Here is a 15251-nt window from a genome sequence, read left to right as displayed (position 1 = left end):
CCAAGGATAAGCCATCGCTAGTTGAGACCCGAACAATCCCTTTAACGCTTATCTCAGTCAAACATAACACATTCTAAGAGAAAATATCATTAAAGATTGCAAAAACTGTGTGATTCCTTATCATTGCCTCATTTGGGGACAGCCGTTGTAAAATCTCTTTTTATGTACTGATGACTGATGGAGACAAAAGCAGAAAACATTCCATATCTCATGACACTGACCACAGAGAGGCGAGAGGAGCAAAACAGAAGACTATACAAGAGCCTCTAGGTAAGGGTGCAAGTCATTTCTACTCAAATATTATTCACATTTGGATGTTGTAAGGTAGTATACACCAAACTGCGGCTCTCTGGTCTTTACAAAATTACAGCCCTCAGTATGCTGGGGGTAAAGTTTAGTAGCCTCTAGAGATCCATAGACCACTTTGTATTGAACTCAAAATATAATACAAGTCTACTAGCTGACTTTAATCTTTAGATTTGCAGACCTATTAAGCCATAGATTACATATTGTAACACAATTTATATTACCATGAGATATGCTAAATCTGAGGAATACGTAGCTAGGCTGAAGTAAGAAAAAAGTTTTCTGTGCTTGCAGTGGAGACATGGATAATTTATCCCTTCTCCATTGTAGGTCCCTCTACTTTAGCCCTTATCTAGACACCCTGGAGGAGGTAGAGTAAAATCAGTCAACGTAACATCATTTACATGTGAAGGGAATAAACTTCTATTATTTTTTATAGGGAATTGTACAGTGAGAACTACAGTATATAATGCCTAAGGGTAATGCAGTAAAATTTCAATGTGTAGTTGTAATATTGATATAAGTAAGTGATTACAATGTCAGAGCAAAAGAATAATTTATTGTGGAAAATTGAACACTTAAACGGAGGCTCTATAAACCTGTTGGGCCATCTCTAGCTTGGATGCAAGATGTGATACGGGTGAGCATGGAGACATACAGGTTCCGTATGGTATCTTGCAGCATATCTCTCCACGTTTGCTGTAACTCAGAATCCAAATTGTTTAAACTCATAGGCTATTACAGTTATTGTACCAGATGGTCCCATATCTATTCTATTGGAGATAAATCTGGCAACTGGGCAAACCACAGAAGTGTGGCAATATTGTGGAGGCATTCCTGTGACACCCTTTCTGTATGTGGGCCGGAGCATTATCCTGCTGGAAAATGCCTCTTGGAAGCCCTGCCATGAGAGGCAACACATGTCCTGAACATATTGCTGAGCTGACATTGTCTCTTGTGCCATTACTAGGGGTGACCGACTGTGGTTTGTAGTGGCTCCAACAATCATCACACCAGCAGTAGGGGCAGTGTGTTCCTCCACAGCAAATGCAGGATTCAAACACTCACCCCAAGGTCTCCAGACACGATTATGGGCATCGTGAGTGTCCAAATGAAATCTAGATTCGGCATTGAAGACAACCCAGTTCCGCTCCAGAGCAGTCCACATTAGTCATTCAAAACACCATTGCAAATAGTGGTGATGGTGTGTTTATGTTAAAGGCAGTACACATAATGGGTGCCATGAGACTAAATGCCCTTTAGCCAAGTGCCTGGAAATGGTTCTGCTAGACACAGGGTCCTGTAACTATGCGGTCTCTGGATGGCAAACAACAAAACAGTTAGAGATGCTAATGCTTGTTGGATGATCAGATGATCCTCTTTACTGGTGTTCTGCTGAGGGTATCCTGAGCCCTCATGCATCTACTGGCCCCATCACCTCCTAATAGTGTTGTCAGAATGGCCGAGGTGGTGGGCATTTTGTTGATGTGAAAACCCAGTTTCTTGCATTCCAATAAAGTGCTCCCACTCAAACTCCGTTAACTTGATGAAAGCTGTTTTACAAATATTTACTCTACAGGCTCATAGTTTGGGACCCTTAGTTTGCCCTTATATATTTCTCTGCTCTCTTGTTATACAATAGGCCTGGTAATGATCCTTACTTTTCCTTACAGCAAGATTGGTTTAGTAAAGTGGGGAATTTGTTCAAAAAATATGGGTCTATGTTTAAGTATTCATGGTGCTTTTGCAACACTGTGAGCCTCTTTGGGTCAAAGAACTAGTGAATGTAACAAGTGAATAACATGCTGATGTAATTGATTGTAATAAACAGCTACCTGCTAAAGTGCTGACTAACTACTTGCTCTCCCCCCTCCCACTGTGTAATCGAAGATGGCGCCTCCGTCCAAGAATGCAACCAAGATACCCCAGATCATGAAGTCAACTCCTGGGGGAAGAGACCCATATAAGGAAAATAAGCAATCAGCTACAGATTCGTACTTCATGACGTATTAACTAGGCATACTATCTATAAAACCCCATGCAGCTTGATTAGAATAAAAAAGTTTCATTTTTGCTGAATAGTGTGTCAGATTGATTTTTCCTGTGCATGCACAGGTTTGGAACTTCTAATTAGGAAGGGGGCAGATATTCATTGGGTACTCTTAGTACCAATCCATAACACTGATATAGATATATATATATATATATATATATATATAAAAGTGAAAGCCCTCACTGACTGGCTGACTGAATCGCAACTAATTCTCTAACTTTCCAGTGTCGTACAAACATGAAATGTGTCACGACCATTCTTTAGATCCTAAATAGGAAAAGTAAAGTTGTCACAACTTGATTATTTAATGCTAAGTTCTAAAGTATTGGCACCCCTGTGTAATGTACCTAATCTAATTCTCTAACTTACCGATGTCATATAAGCATGAAATTTGGCACAAGCATTCTCTAGGTCCTACATAAAAAGTAGCGGGGGTCACAACTCGTTTATTCAGTATCTAATGTAACTTCCCAGTGTCGTACAAGCATGAAATTTGGCATTATCATTCTTTAGGTCCTAAATAGGAAAAGCAAAGGGGTCACAACTCGATTATTCAATACTAATTACAAAATTAAGGTATCTCTATGTAATAAAATTTTCCGGTGTTAATGAAATAAATATGACTTCTTCTGTGTCTCTTTTCACTTTATTCATTTGTCCTCTTTCTGGAGAATTTATGGATATTAAATAGTTATATTACCCTTTCCAATCCACTGTCTGACCTCTGAAGACATTATGATTTAAGGCTGTACAGCTTTGATATTGGAAGACATCCATCGGGGTTCTCTTACTGTATATTGCCAGCCTCTCTGCTGTCGGAGCCTATCCAACGTGTCACCTCATGCAGTACTGGCTTTAGTCAGCATATAGTGCTGTTTAACAGCAGAAAAAGAGTAAACCCCCTAGGAAAACCAGGATACAAATTGGATTGGAAAGGGTTAATAAGCCTTGAGTGAATCACTAAGCAACTGTGGCATTTAGACTGGCCGGCAGGTCAAACTGACATGTTTCTAGCTGTTTACACATTCTTTCTAAACAACCTATTGTTTAGATTTACTGTTCCTAGAAGTTAATCATGTATGGTCAACTCTGTGCCTGCGTGAGTTTGGATGGCATTTTTTATCTTAAATTCCTTAACTTGTATATTTATATTTTGCTTATGTTTCTTTGACCAATGGTACCAAATGAATTATAATAGATTTTATTTACTGTAATTGAACATATGCCCCTATAAAAACTGTCACTCAATAAACAGATTACTTTGATCAGTGAAAGTGTTGATGTGGTGAGAGTTAAACTCCTGAGCTCAGCTAATCACAAAATAAGAATTTGAACCCCAAAAAGCATATCGCATAGCAAAAAATAATTGGTTTGCACTAATATTTTTGGCGATCAACAGCGACATTGAATCTACTCCGGACCCCAGCAAAGAATTTTGTGACTTTCATTCCCCCGAGAAAATGCAGACAGAGCACGCTCTACAAACAGTAAGATTTCTTACAAAGTGTCTGTTTTTTCCTGAAGCTGTGATTGACTATCTGCGCTGGCGGATGGAGGGCACACCTGGCATGTTTTTGATCCATGCAAAGAACCAGCAGACAGAATGGTATGCTTTTGGGTGAGTTTGAAATCTCTATGTGAATGCTTGAGTGCTGTCCAGACAATTGAGGTGAGTGTTATAATGCTATAAAGTACAAAATTATATTGCCCTGAGATGAGATTGTGAATGAATGCTTCAGTGGCAAATTGCTGTGTGAAAAGGAGGGCTGAAAGTATGTTATACGCTGGTGGCTTTGGAATGTGTGGACTTTGGTGTCGGTTCACTCCTCCTCATCCTTCTTCTTCAACCTCTGACTGACATTCCTAAGGACAAAGAATATCTAATACATAGTTACTATGTTATACATTTATAGACAATTGTGACTATTTAACACTGTAGATGATAGCAAGTGAATTTGGCAAATGTAATTTGAAATATTGTATCTGACCAAAGAAAGGGTTTCTTCAGACTTTCTTGTTGTTGAGATAGACAGAGAGTATCTTAATTTGGCATAATTTTTAAAGTGAAGTGTCCAGTTTTTTGTGTTTTTCTGTATTTAATATAGAATCTGAGATCTAAGCAGGATAACAGAAGTACGTAGCAATTTTTTTTTAGTATATCACCCAGGATAAGGTACCTTATTGTTATGCTACGAATGTTATAAGGCACACATTGAGTGGTTTTACCAAATAACGGAAGAGCTCTACAGACTGTTAGCAACAGAGTCATTTCTATAATACAGATCTGTGCCGTAAGTGGTGGAAATAAACCAACTCCAGGGGTTTCTCTAAAATTATGACCAGGAGCTGAAACAGTAAGTGCTTGCATAGGTGTTTGGCGTGTTTGAAAGCCAGGACCTGTAGCGTATGAGAGAGACGTCTTAGGTAAGTTATGGGAGGTATACCAAGTTATAGCATTGAAGATGATGGCTGAAAGATCGCAATAAAAATTGTGTGAGAGAGAAAAAAAAGTGTCAGTGGAGGTGAACATAGAAGATGTATTTTAAATGACATATGTGACAGAGAGAATCCCGACTGTATACTGACAATACCTTTTTGCAAAACTTGGGCAGGCTGGAAAAATGTGTATGTAAACATAAGGGCTCACACCAACTGGCGTTTTTTTTTTCTTTTCCCGCCTCTTAAAAGGGCTGTGCTGATTGGCTGAGCTTCCAGCCAATTACAGCCAGCGTTTAGCTATTCATTAATAATAATAACTTATTAATGAATAATGAATAGCTAATCACTGGCTGTAATTGGCTGAGCGCTCAGCCAATCAGCACAGCCCTTTCAGGAGGCAGGGATTTTTAAATCCCCGCCTGCTGAAAGCGCTGGACAGCAGTGCAGGGGAGCCAGCCGGAGGACGCGTCTGAGCGGCAGAGAGGTGAGTAAACTATTTTTTTTTAACCAGCTAGGGATGATTTTCGAGGCTTATATTTCAAGCCCTTCCCTAAAAATCATGCTGTGGGGGCTGCCAAAAAACCACTGCTTTCAATGGGGCCGGTAGCAGTGCCGAGCCCATTGAAAGCAATGGGATAGCATGCTGGACTTCTGCCACAGCTGTCACAGCAGTGACAGCTGCGGCAGAAGTCCGCGATATTCTCCCTATGTTTTCAATGGAACTAGTACTGATGCCGCTGGTCCCATTGAAAACGCTGGCGATATCCCAGCTTTTTTTTGCGCTGCGAGGTGAGTGTTTTTACTTGCTCTCGCAGCGCAAGAGAAAAAAAACGCCAGTGGGCGTGAGCCCTAAAGGAGATATTCATATTTCTACTTGGACACTCAGAGTTATACCTCTCTTAATTACTAATGACTAATATTTGAAATTCATTTAAAGATTGTCCGCATTCTAATATCGTTTGCAATACTTGAAGTATGTAGCAGTGCTGAAATAGCTATTATGTTGCTTCACAAAGAGAGATAACAGTTAGAGTTATTCTAAAAGGTGGGGACTATAATTTCGCAGACTTCAGTGAAGAAGCTGTGCTCAAGGCCGGAGAGAAGGAGGAGTTGGAGGGGGCCCAGCGTGAGTGCAGCTGTGAGAAACTAACACTGATTGCTTGCAATGCATAAAATATTGAGCAGCGTGTTGAATTAATTGCAGGTTTTGAATTGATTGCAGTTTTGGAGCTAGCTATGCAGTGTTTTGGTTGCGCTTGATGTATATGGTGAGACTGACATTGCCATGTAAAAGATGTAATTTAATGAAGTATCAGTATACAGGGAGATACAGTAGTAATAGGAAGAAAAGGGCATGTTATATGGATGAATTGCGTAGGTGAGATGTTGGAAAAGAAAAGAAAATGAAGAATGTGAATTAAATGGGTTTTAGTAAGTGTGTGTGTGTGAAAGGCAAAAAGACAGTTGAATAGGAAAGATACAAAAAAGTGATTAAAGACTTGTCTGTGATCTGAATGTAAAGATGGAAAATTTCAAATGGGAGCATGAAGAAGCAGACAACTGGCCAGTATAAAAAGGGTGTAGCTAGATGATGTAAAGATACGTAATGGGCCACCCCTCTCCTCCGCAATGGAGGGGTGAGAATTAAAGACTCTGAAATACTGAACTCTGAAAGCACAATTTAGGGCAGTCAGGAAAAGCTGGGTGAGAATAACAACTCAATTATTCAATACTAACTGCAAAAGTAAGTTCACCCCTATGTAATGTAACAACCCAATGTCGTACAAACATGAAATTTGGCACGACCATTCTTTAGGTGCTAAATAGGAAAAGTAAAGGGGTCACAATTTGATTATTCAATGCTTAGTGCAAAAGTATTCAAAATTGTTAAAAAATATATCCAACCTTTATTGCTCCATATTTAAAATGAAGATCCGGATCCTCATTTTAAATATGGAACAATAAAGGTTGGATATATTTTTTTAACCACTTTTGAATGCTGCCAGATTTCCTTCTCTTTTGCTTCCATGCTGGGGGTTTTTCTGGTTCATTAACCCTATCACGTCTTTGCATTCCTTCTTCCTGCCCACCCTGTGTGGATTTTGTTTCCTTAGCGAGTGCTGTTGGATCCTATACTTGCAATAGTGCAAAAGTATTGACACCCCTGTGTTATGTACCTAATCTAATTCTCTTAATTCCCGGTGTCATACAAACATGAAATTTGGCTAGAGCATTCTTTAGGTCCGAAAGCGGATAAGTAAGGTCTTAAATAGGAAAAATAAGGGGGTCACAACTTGATTATTCAATGCTAATTGCAAAAGTAAGTGCACCTCTATGTATTGTAAATTCCCAGTGTCGTACAAGCGTGAAATTTGGCACGAGCATCCTTTAGGTCCTAAATAGGAAAAGTAAAGGGGTCACAATTCAATTATTCAATATTAATTGCAAAAGTAAGTGCACCCCCTATGCAATGTAACTGCCCTCTGTCGTACAAGTGTGAAATTTGTCACGAGCATTCTTTAGGTCCTAAATAGGATAAGTAATGTCCTTACTAGGAAAAGGAAATGGGTCACAACTTGATTATTCAATGAATATTGCAAAGGTAAGTGCACCCCTATGAGGAAAGTGGGAGAGGTGAGAGGGACATCAGTACATGCAGCTTGAGGAGAATCTAATGCTCCTCTATCTGTATACATATTTTATTCCTTGGTTCCTCTAAAGTAAGCTTGACTTAATAAAATTTTCAGTGCGAACAACACGTAAACACCAATATCAAATTAACTCAGGCTAAGCTGGGTATATCAGCTAGTATAATTAAATAGTTGAAAAGGTTGAGAAAATACATAGTTCCATCAAGTCCAACGTATAATCCTACTGTCTTGCTCCAAGAGATACACAAAAGCCTCTATGAGGTAGATGCCAATTGCCCCATATTAGAGGAAAAATCTCTTCCCAATTACAAATCTGGCAAACAAAATAAATCCCTTGATCAAGGTCCCATCTGCAAAAGTCTAATATCTATAACTTGTAATATTTTTTTTACAATAAAATCATCTATGTCCTCCTAAACTTGCCCACTGAATCAACCATCACTGCACCTTGTAGTAGAGCGTTTCATAGTTTCACTGCTATAACAGTTAAAATTGAGAGTAAAACTAAACCTCTTTCCTCTAGATGCAGAAAATGCCCCCTTCGCAAGGCCGCAGGCTTATATGTAAGAAGATCATTAGAAAGGTCTTTATACAGCCCATTCTTATATTTGTACATCGTAATTAGATCTCCCAAATTTCATCGTCCTCCTCGACACCAGCTCTAGTACTTTTACTGTACGTCCTTTGTATATACAGGAGCCCAAAAATGTGCAAAATATTCCATATGTGGTTTCATCAGTGATTTCATAGAAAGAGTAGCATGAGTTAGATCACCGCAGGTTGATTTGAGATCAGAAATTCCTGAAGTAGACAAACATCAATGTCGAAATCAAACACAATCCATATAATACCATGACATGTCCGTACCGCAACAAATCTATATGTGCATGCATAAGATGTCTGGAGAATAGTAGAACTAGTAGAACATGTAAGCCATTTCTATCTTCTTCAAACACATTATGCACGTGTATATAGATTTGTTGTGCTCAAATGTTCTGGTTTTATATGGATGGAAATAAAAGTTCAAGAATTTTACATGATTGGGCTGTTATTAAACATTGTTATTCGTCTGACTAGTGATTTGTATAGAGGCAAAGCTATGCTCTTGTCAATTAACATCTATGCCTCCCTTGATAAATCCTAAGAATTTATTTGTCTCGGCAGCAGCTGCCTGCCACTGGTGGTTACAGTTGAGTTTACTATTCACCAATATCTCCAAGGCTTTTTTAGTGCCAGTCTTACAAAATTGTACATTATGTTTCTTCTTGGATTTATCCACATTAAACTACATCATATAAAATGTAAGCTATTGAAATAATGCCAAAAAATAGCAAGATATTCCTCCAAGTCTGTAGTTCATCATCTACACTTATATTGAACATTTGGTGATGTGGGATGCAGTAACTTTTATGTTTTTGAGATTGACCATCTATTTTAGTGCTATTTTAACATGTTATTCTATATTGTAAGAACATTTTCATTTTATAAAAATCTTGATATTGTGGACAAAAACAAAGAATGAAACTTTCTCTAATTCTGTGTCCCCATCAGTTTCAGAGATTCCATTTGGAGTCTCTGTTGTTGATATCCATGAAACCCCCAGATGAAATAACACTGCATGCAGAGCTGTTTCATCCATGGAAATACCAGTGTGCATAACAGCACTGAACGGAACCTATCATAATCAATGGGTTCAGTTCTGTGCCATTTAAGTCCAGCATATACCGGACTCAGTGCTTCCGCTTTTGTAGTTCTTTAAAGGGGTTGTCTCGCGAAAGCAAGTGGGGTTAAGTACTTCTGTATGGCCATATTAATGCACTTTGTAATATACATCGTGCATTAAATATGAGCCATACAGAAGTTATTCACTTACCTTCCCTGCGCTGGCGTCCCCGTCTCCATGGCTCCATCTAATTTCAGCGTCTAATCTCCTGATTAGACGCGCTTGCGCAGATGGGTCTTCTCCCTTCGGCTCGGTCCGGCACGAGCTGCATTCTGGCTCCACCCCCTTGCACGCGTCATCGCGTAGCTCCGCCCCGTCACATGTGCCGATTGCAGCCAATCAGGAGGCTGGAATCGGCACATGTGATGGGGGCGGAGCTGCGCGATGACGCGTACATGGGGGCGGAGCCAGAATGCCGCTCGTGCCGGACCGAGGAGATGGGAGAAGACCCTTCTGCGCAAGCGCGTCTAATCAGGAGATTAGACGCTGAAATTAGACGGAGCCATGGAGACGGGGACGCCAGCGCAGGGAAGGTAAGTGCATAACTTCTGTATGGCTCATATTTAATGCACGATGTATATTACAAAGTGCATTAATATGGCCATACAGAAGTACTTAACCCCACTTGCTTTCGCGAGACAACCCCTTTAACTCCTTGAATGCAGCCGAATCAAGGAGGCAATTCACGCAAGTGTGAACCAGCCCTAAGGTATTGCTAACTATGGTAAACATGGGTATAGAAAAACAGTGAGGACAGCGCTCCTCTTGCAGATATCCAGAAGACACAATTTTGTGTAGTAAAAATTAGAGATGACTTACCCGGTGTGAGTGGAGGGTGCTACCCCTGGACGGCAAACCCTTCCACTCCACACCTCCAAGTCCTCGTTAACACGTACACTCAAACGGCGAATATCAGTGGAAGCCAATAAACTGATGAATGTCCTCCTTCAATGACCCCCCGTAAAAACGAGGAGGAGCGTGCCCAAGCTTGTTGTATCCCCAAAAACAGGGGATGCAACTCCTCAAAGAGGAATGCAAATGGAGGAATCGACAAAAAAATCTCAGGCGCTCTAAAAGAACATTCGCATCTAGATATAAATGCAGGAGATTCCTGCTAAATTTATTCAGGAATAAATAAATAAAACCATGGCACAGAAAAAATGCCTATGGCCAATCTTGCAAAGTATACAAATATGCAACGCGTTTCGTCGCCCCTATGGCGACTTTCTCAAGCATCTTGATGCTTGAGAAAGTCGCCATAGGGGCGACGAAACGCGTTGCATATTTGTATACTTTGCAAGATTGGCCATAGGCATTTTTTCTGTGCCATGGTTTTATTTATTTATTCCTGAATAAATTTAGCAGGAATCTCCTGCATTTATATCTAGATGCGAATGTTCTTTTAGAGCGCCTGAGATTTTTTTGTCGATTCCTCCATGGTAAACATGGGTGTTAGGCTGGAATCACATGGGCATAACTACAATGATGCAATGCAAACACGCTATGGGGCCTGTTGGACAAATCAGTGAGCCTATCGCTCCACTGATTTGCCTACCACTTCCCTCGAATGTCTGACCAGTAGCATATGTCTCTCAGTAAATTACAGTGTCGTTTGTCACAATGCTAATCACTTATAAAGACCCAAATGGTTGAAAAATGCACCAATGTGCTCTCTAGTGATGGTAAATTGACTGGACGTCTTCTCACTCACCTCCTAGGTGTTTCCACACACCTAGGTGCTCTCCTTAAGGAGAGATGATATACCTCTCGACCCCCATTACAGGCCTTTCACTAGCCAAGCCAGAATCGTACTGCACACTGATGAGGCGAAAAAACCCTGAAACAGCTGTCTGTGTTTGGATTTCTGGCTTGTGGTTTTCAATTCCTAATCATTCTTTTAAAGACTTTTTTAAAGGGTCTGACAATGTCGCTGCAGAGTTATTGTTCCATCTTCCTTATTTGCATATATTCCCCAGAGGAGCATGCATGGCCTTACAAGTCTCATCATTCACCTTCTAGGTATCTGTACACACTTAGGTGCTCTCCTTTAGGAGAGATGATACCCCTCCCAACAAAAGTTTCAATAGGAGATGGCTGGACTTTGTTCAATTGTTACAGGATGTCACAAAGAAGTCTTTTAGAGTAAAACCTCCTTTCCTAATCCATAAATTTGCATTTAGCACGCACTGGATGGTGTTATGCTTTATTAGTTATGGCTTTGCACAACACTGAAAGGTGAGCAGCGTTTTTTATTCACTTTGACTATATGTGGTTGAAATACTATCCAAGGAAGTACTTTGCCCCGTTTTTGTTTTTCATATCATGTAAAATGGTCAAAACATCACTGGTGAAGGAAGAATAAAATGACTTCTAATTCTTTTGCAACTGAAATGCTGTCACCAATCTATTTTCTATGTGGATTACAGATATTAGTGACTTTGCACTTTTAACCGTTTTTGCTGACACTGTTGCCTCAGTCAGTGCAGGCATTCTCCTCCATCGCTCTGGCAGTAGTATAATAAGAGCAGGAAGGAGGAGGACGTTATTATGCTGATTGAGATAACATCGTTCCGATCAGCTACATTAAATTACTGAGAGACTTGTGTTGTGCTGCTAGTAGGACATTAAAGAGAAGGGAGACACAGAGAGGGGACACTATTATGTTGTGGGGCCACAAAGAGGATGACACAATTATATTGTGGGGCCACAAAGGTGGGGGGGCACTATTATTTTGTGAGGCCACAGAGAAGGGAAAACAATGGAAAGTGTTATTCATTTCATACTATTGTCTTTTGTGTCTTTTATTTGTTTTCAGGACACTATAAAATATGGAGAACACTTCTTTTCCTCTTTATGATTACACAACATACAACTACATAGACGAAGATGAGGAGAGTATAGATCCAAACATTTTTCGCATTTTCAAAATTGTTAATATAATTTTTGACAGCATAACTTTCATCCTGGGAACTACTGGGAATGGCCTGGTCATCTGGATTGCAGGATTCAAAATGCAAAAGACAGTCAGCGTTTTATGGTTTCTCAACTTAGCCATAGCTGATTTTGTATTTGATATAAGCTTTCCTCTCCAGATTACTGAGTTTATTATGGATGGACATTGGCCTTTTGGGAACACCATGTGTAAGGTTCTATATACCATTCTCTTCATTAACATGTCTGTCAGCACTTCTTTCCTCATGATTATCAGCGTTGACCGATGCACAGCAATCATGTGTCCCGTGTGGTCAAAAAACCACAAATCTCCCAAGTTGGCAACAACCATCTCAGCTATAATATGGACAACCTGCCTCATGCTTAGCTTCCCATATTTTGCTTTCTTCGAAATTGTTCATGACGAGGATAATGAAACTGGCATCTCATATTGTATTCCCGCATACGCCGACGATGACAAAGAAACAATGAGGTATCAAACCATGATAATCTTTGGACTTACCTCCATGTTCCTTGTCCCATTCTCAATCATAGTCATTTGTTATAGTCTCATTATATTTCGAATGAGAAGAAGCAGCAGTCTTTCAAAATCAAATAGACCTCTGAAAGTCATTGTCACTATTATGCTCTGTTTTTTCAGTTCTTGGTTCCCATTCTATATATGGCCTTTGCTAGAAATCATGAATGTTGAACTGGATTCTACTGTTGACTTTATCATGTCCCAACTTGTATATACCATTGGCTTTTTTGACAGTTGCGTTAATCCCATGGTCTATATCTTTGTTGGAAGAGACTTCAAGAAAACTTGTTTCAAGTCCATTCCATTTCTTTTGGAGAACACATTGAAGGAGAAGGATGTGTCTGATACAGAACCTCGATTTGAAGAGACTATGATGGAAACTGAGATGGAAGGTTATGAATGATGGAGAAAGAAAATTTCTACATTTTACAATACGACTCAAACTTAATTTTTTCAAAGGTCATGCTCCATTTAAAACGTGCCATAGCAGGAAATGGAAAATTTTGTATGTTAACTAGAGATGAGTGAACGTACTCGGATAAGCACTACTCGTCCGAGTAATGTGCTTTATCCGAGTATCTCGCCGCTCATCCTGAAAGATTCGGGGCGCTCCGCTGCTGACAGGTGAGTCGCAGCGGGGAGCGGGGCAGAGCGGGCGGGAGAGAAGGAGAGAAAGATCTCCCTTCCGTTCCTCCCCGCTCTCCCCTGCAGCTCCCCGCTCCGCAGCGCGTCCCGAATCTTTCAGGACGAGCGGGGAGGTACTCGGATAAAGCACATTACTCGGACGAGTAGTGCTTTACCGAGTACGTTCGCTCATCTCTAATGTTAACTAGAGATGAGCGAGCATACTCGTCCGAGCTTGATACTCGTTCGAGTATTAGGGTGTTCGAGATGCTCGTTACTCGTAACGAGTACCACGCGGTGTTCAGGTTACTTTCATTTTCTTCCCTGAGAAATTTGCGCGCTTTTCTGGCCAATAGAAAGACAGGGAAGGCATTACAACTTCCCCCTGCAACATTCAAGCCCTATACCACCCCCCTGCAGTGAGTGGCTGGCGAGATTAGGTGTCACCCGAGTATTAAAATCTGCCCCTCCCGCGGCTCGCCACAGATGCATTCTGACATAGCTGAGGGACAGTGCTATCGTGTTGGAGCTGCTATAGGGAGAGTGTTAGGAGTATTTTAGGTTTCAAGAACCCCAACGGTCCTTCGTAAGGCCATGGAAATCGCAGATCGCACCTATGTGCGATCTGCGATTTCTGTTCTCTTCTCTATATGCGCTCAATAGGGCCGGCGGCAGCAGCGCTGACCCCATTGAGAACATATAGAAGACAAATCATTCTTCTCTGCCACAGCTGTAACAGCTGTGGCAGAGAAGAACAATGTTTGCCCATTGAATTCAATGGAGCCAGCAATACAGCCGCCTCCATTGAAAGCAATGGGCTGCCGGCGATCGCAGGATGAATTGTCGGGAAGGGCTTAAATATATAAGCCCTTCCCTGCAATTCATCCAGAAATGTGTTACAATAAAAATATATACCGGCGTATAAGGCGACGGGGCGTATAAGACGACCCCCCAACTGTCACCTTATACGCCGGCAATACAGTGGAGCAAAGAATAAAAATCATTACTCACTTCTTCTGACGTTCTGCGGTGCTCCTGCAGGCTGTCGCTCCCTCCTGGTTCCCGGCAGAGCATTGCTTTCTGGACGCAGGGCTTGAAATCCCCGCCTCCAGAAACACAGCCAATCACAGCCATTCAATGACATCATTGTCATTGGCTGTGATTGGCTGAAGGCATGTGTGTTTCTGGAGGCGGGGATTTCAAGCCCTTCGTAGAGAAAGCAATGCTCTGCCGGGAACCAGGAGGGAGCGACAGCCTGCAGGAGCACCGCAGAACGTCAGAAGAAGTAAGTAATGATTTTTATTCTTTGCTTCACTGTATTGCCGGCGTATAAGGTGACAATCATTTTGTTTCTTCATAGAATATGATAATGGATTAATTGCATAATTTAAAATGGTCGTCTAGTTACAGGAAAACATCCCTTTAATAGGGCTGTAGTACAATAACAAACACTACTTACCCCTCTGCCTCTGACAGGATCCATCACTGCAGCCCTGTTGAGGTCCCGGGGTTTACTGTGACTGCTAATTTCACCGGAAGTCAGGTGACTGCTGCAAGCAATGTGAGCACCAATGCCAGGAGAATGAGCAGTGACATTGCAGCCTATGATTGGCTGTAGCAGTGACCTGATGTCCAGTGATGTCAGCAGTCGCAACAAACTCCGGGTCCTTAGCAGGGCTGAAGCAGAAGTGTAACTAGTGCTCTGTTTGGTATTTTACTACAATAAATAAGGTAACTGGCAGCATAAGCGGATGCAGGTGCCCCATCACCATGACAGCAACGTTTGGGCCATGTTGGCCTTCTTCAAGCTAATGCAACACAGTACATATTGGAACTATTTATACAAAATACATCACATTCAATTGACCAATTAAAGTTAAACATACACCTTTATTACAAATGTGTGTAATCACCAGCTGATTCCCGCCATTGCTCCTTCACCAGTCATCACTCCGCCTCCATTCCATGTTGGCGTTCTGAAAA

General features: G+C 41.0%; 1 protein-coding gene across 1 annotated transcript; it reads left to right on the top strand.

Annotated features, from left to right (window-relative positions):
* The first annotated feature begins 236 nt into the window (after positions 1 to 236).
* LOC136631369 (formyl peptide receptor-related sequence 3-like) lies at positions 237 to 13244 on the top strand. Its single transcript, XM_066605639.1, has 2 exons — positions 237 to 270; positions 11988 to 13244. The coding sequence occupies exon 2, from the start codon at positions 12001 to 12003 to the stop codon at positions 13045 to 13047; it is 1047 nt and encodes a 348-aa protein (XP_066461736.1). The 5' UTR covers positions 237 to 270; positions 11988 to 12000; the 3' UTR covers positions 13048 to 13244.
* Positions 13245 to 15251: the final 2007 nt, after the last annotated feature.

This window comes from Eleutherodactylus coqui, chromosome 6 (genome assembly GCF_035609145.1).
Source record: "Eleutherodactylus coqui strain aEleCoq1 chromosome 6, aEleCoq1.hap1, whole genome shotgun sequence".
NCBI lineage: Eukaryota > Metazoa > Chordata > Amphibia > Anura > Eleutherodactylidae > Eleutherodactylus > Eleutherodactylus coqui.
Note: the sequence above shows the minus strand (reverse complement) of the source record. Positions and strands in the feature narration are given on the sequence as shown.

Coding starts and splice junctions, on each gene's coding strand:
- LOC136631369 (XM_066605639.1), top strand. CDS start 12,001: ATGGAGAACACTTCTTTTCCTCTTTATGATTACACAACATACAACTAC.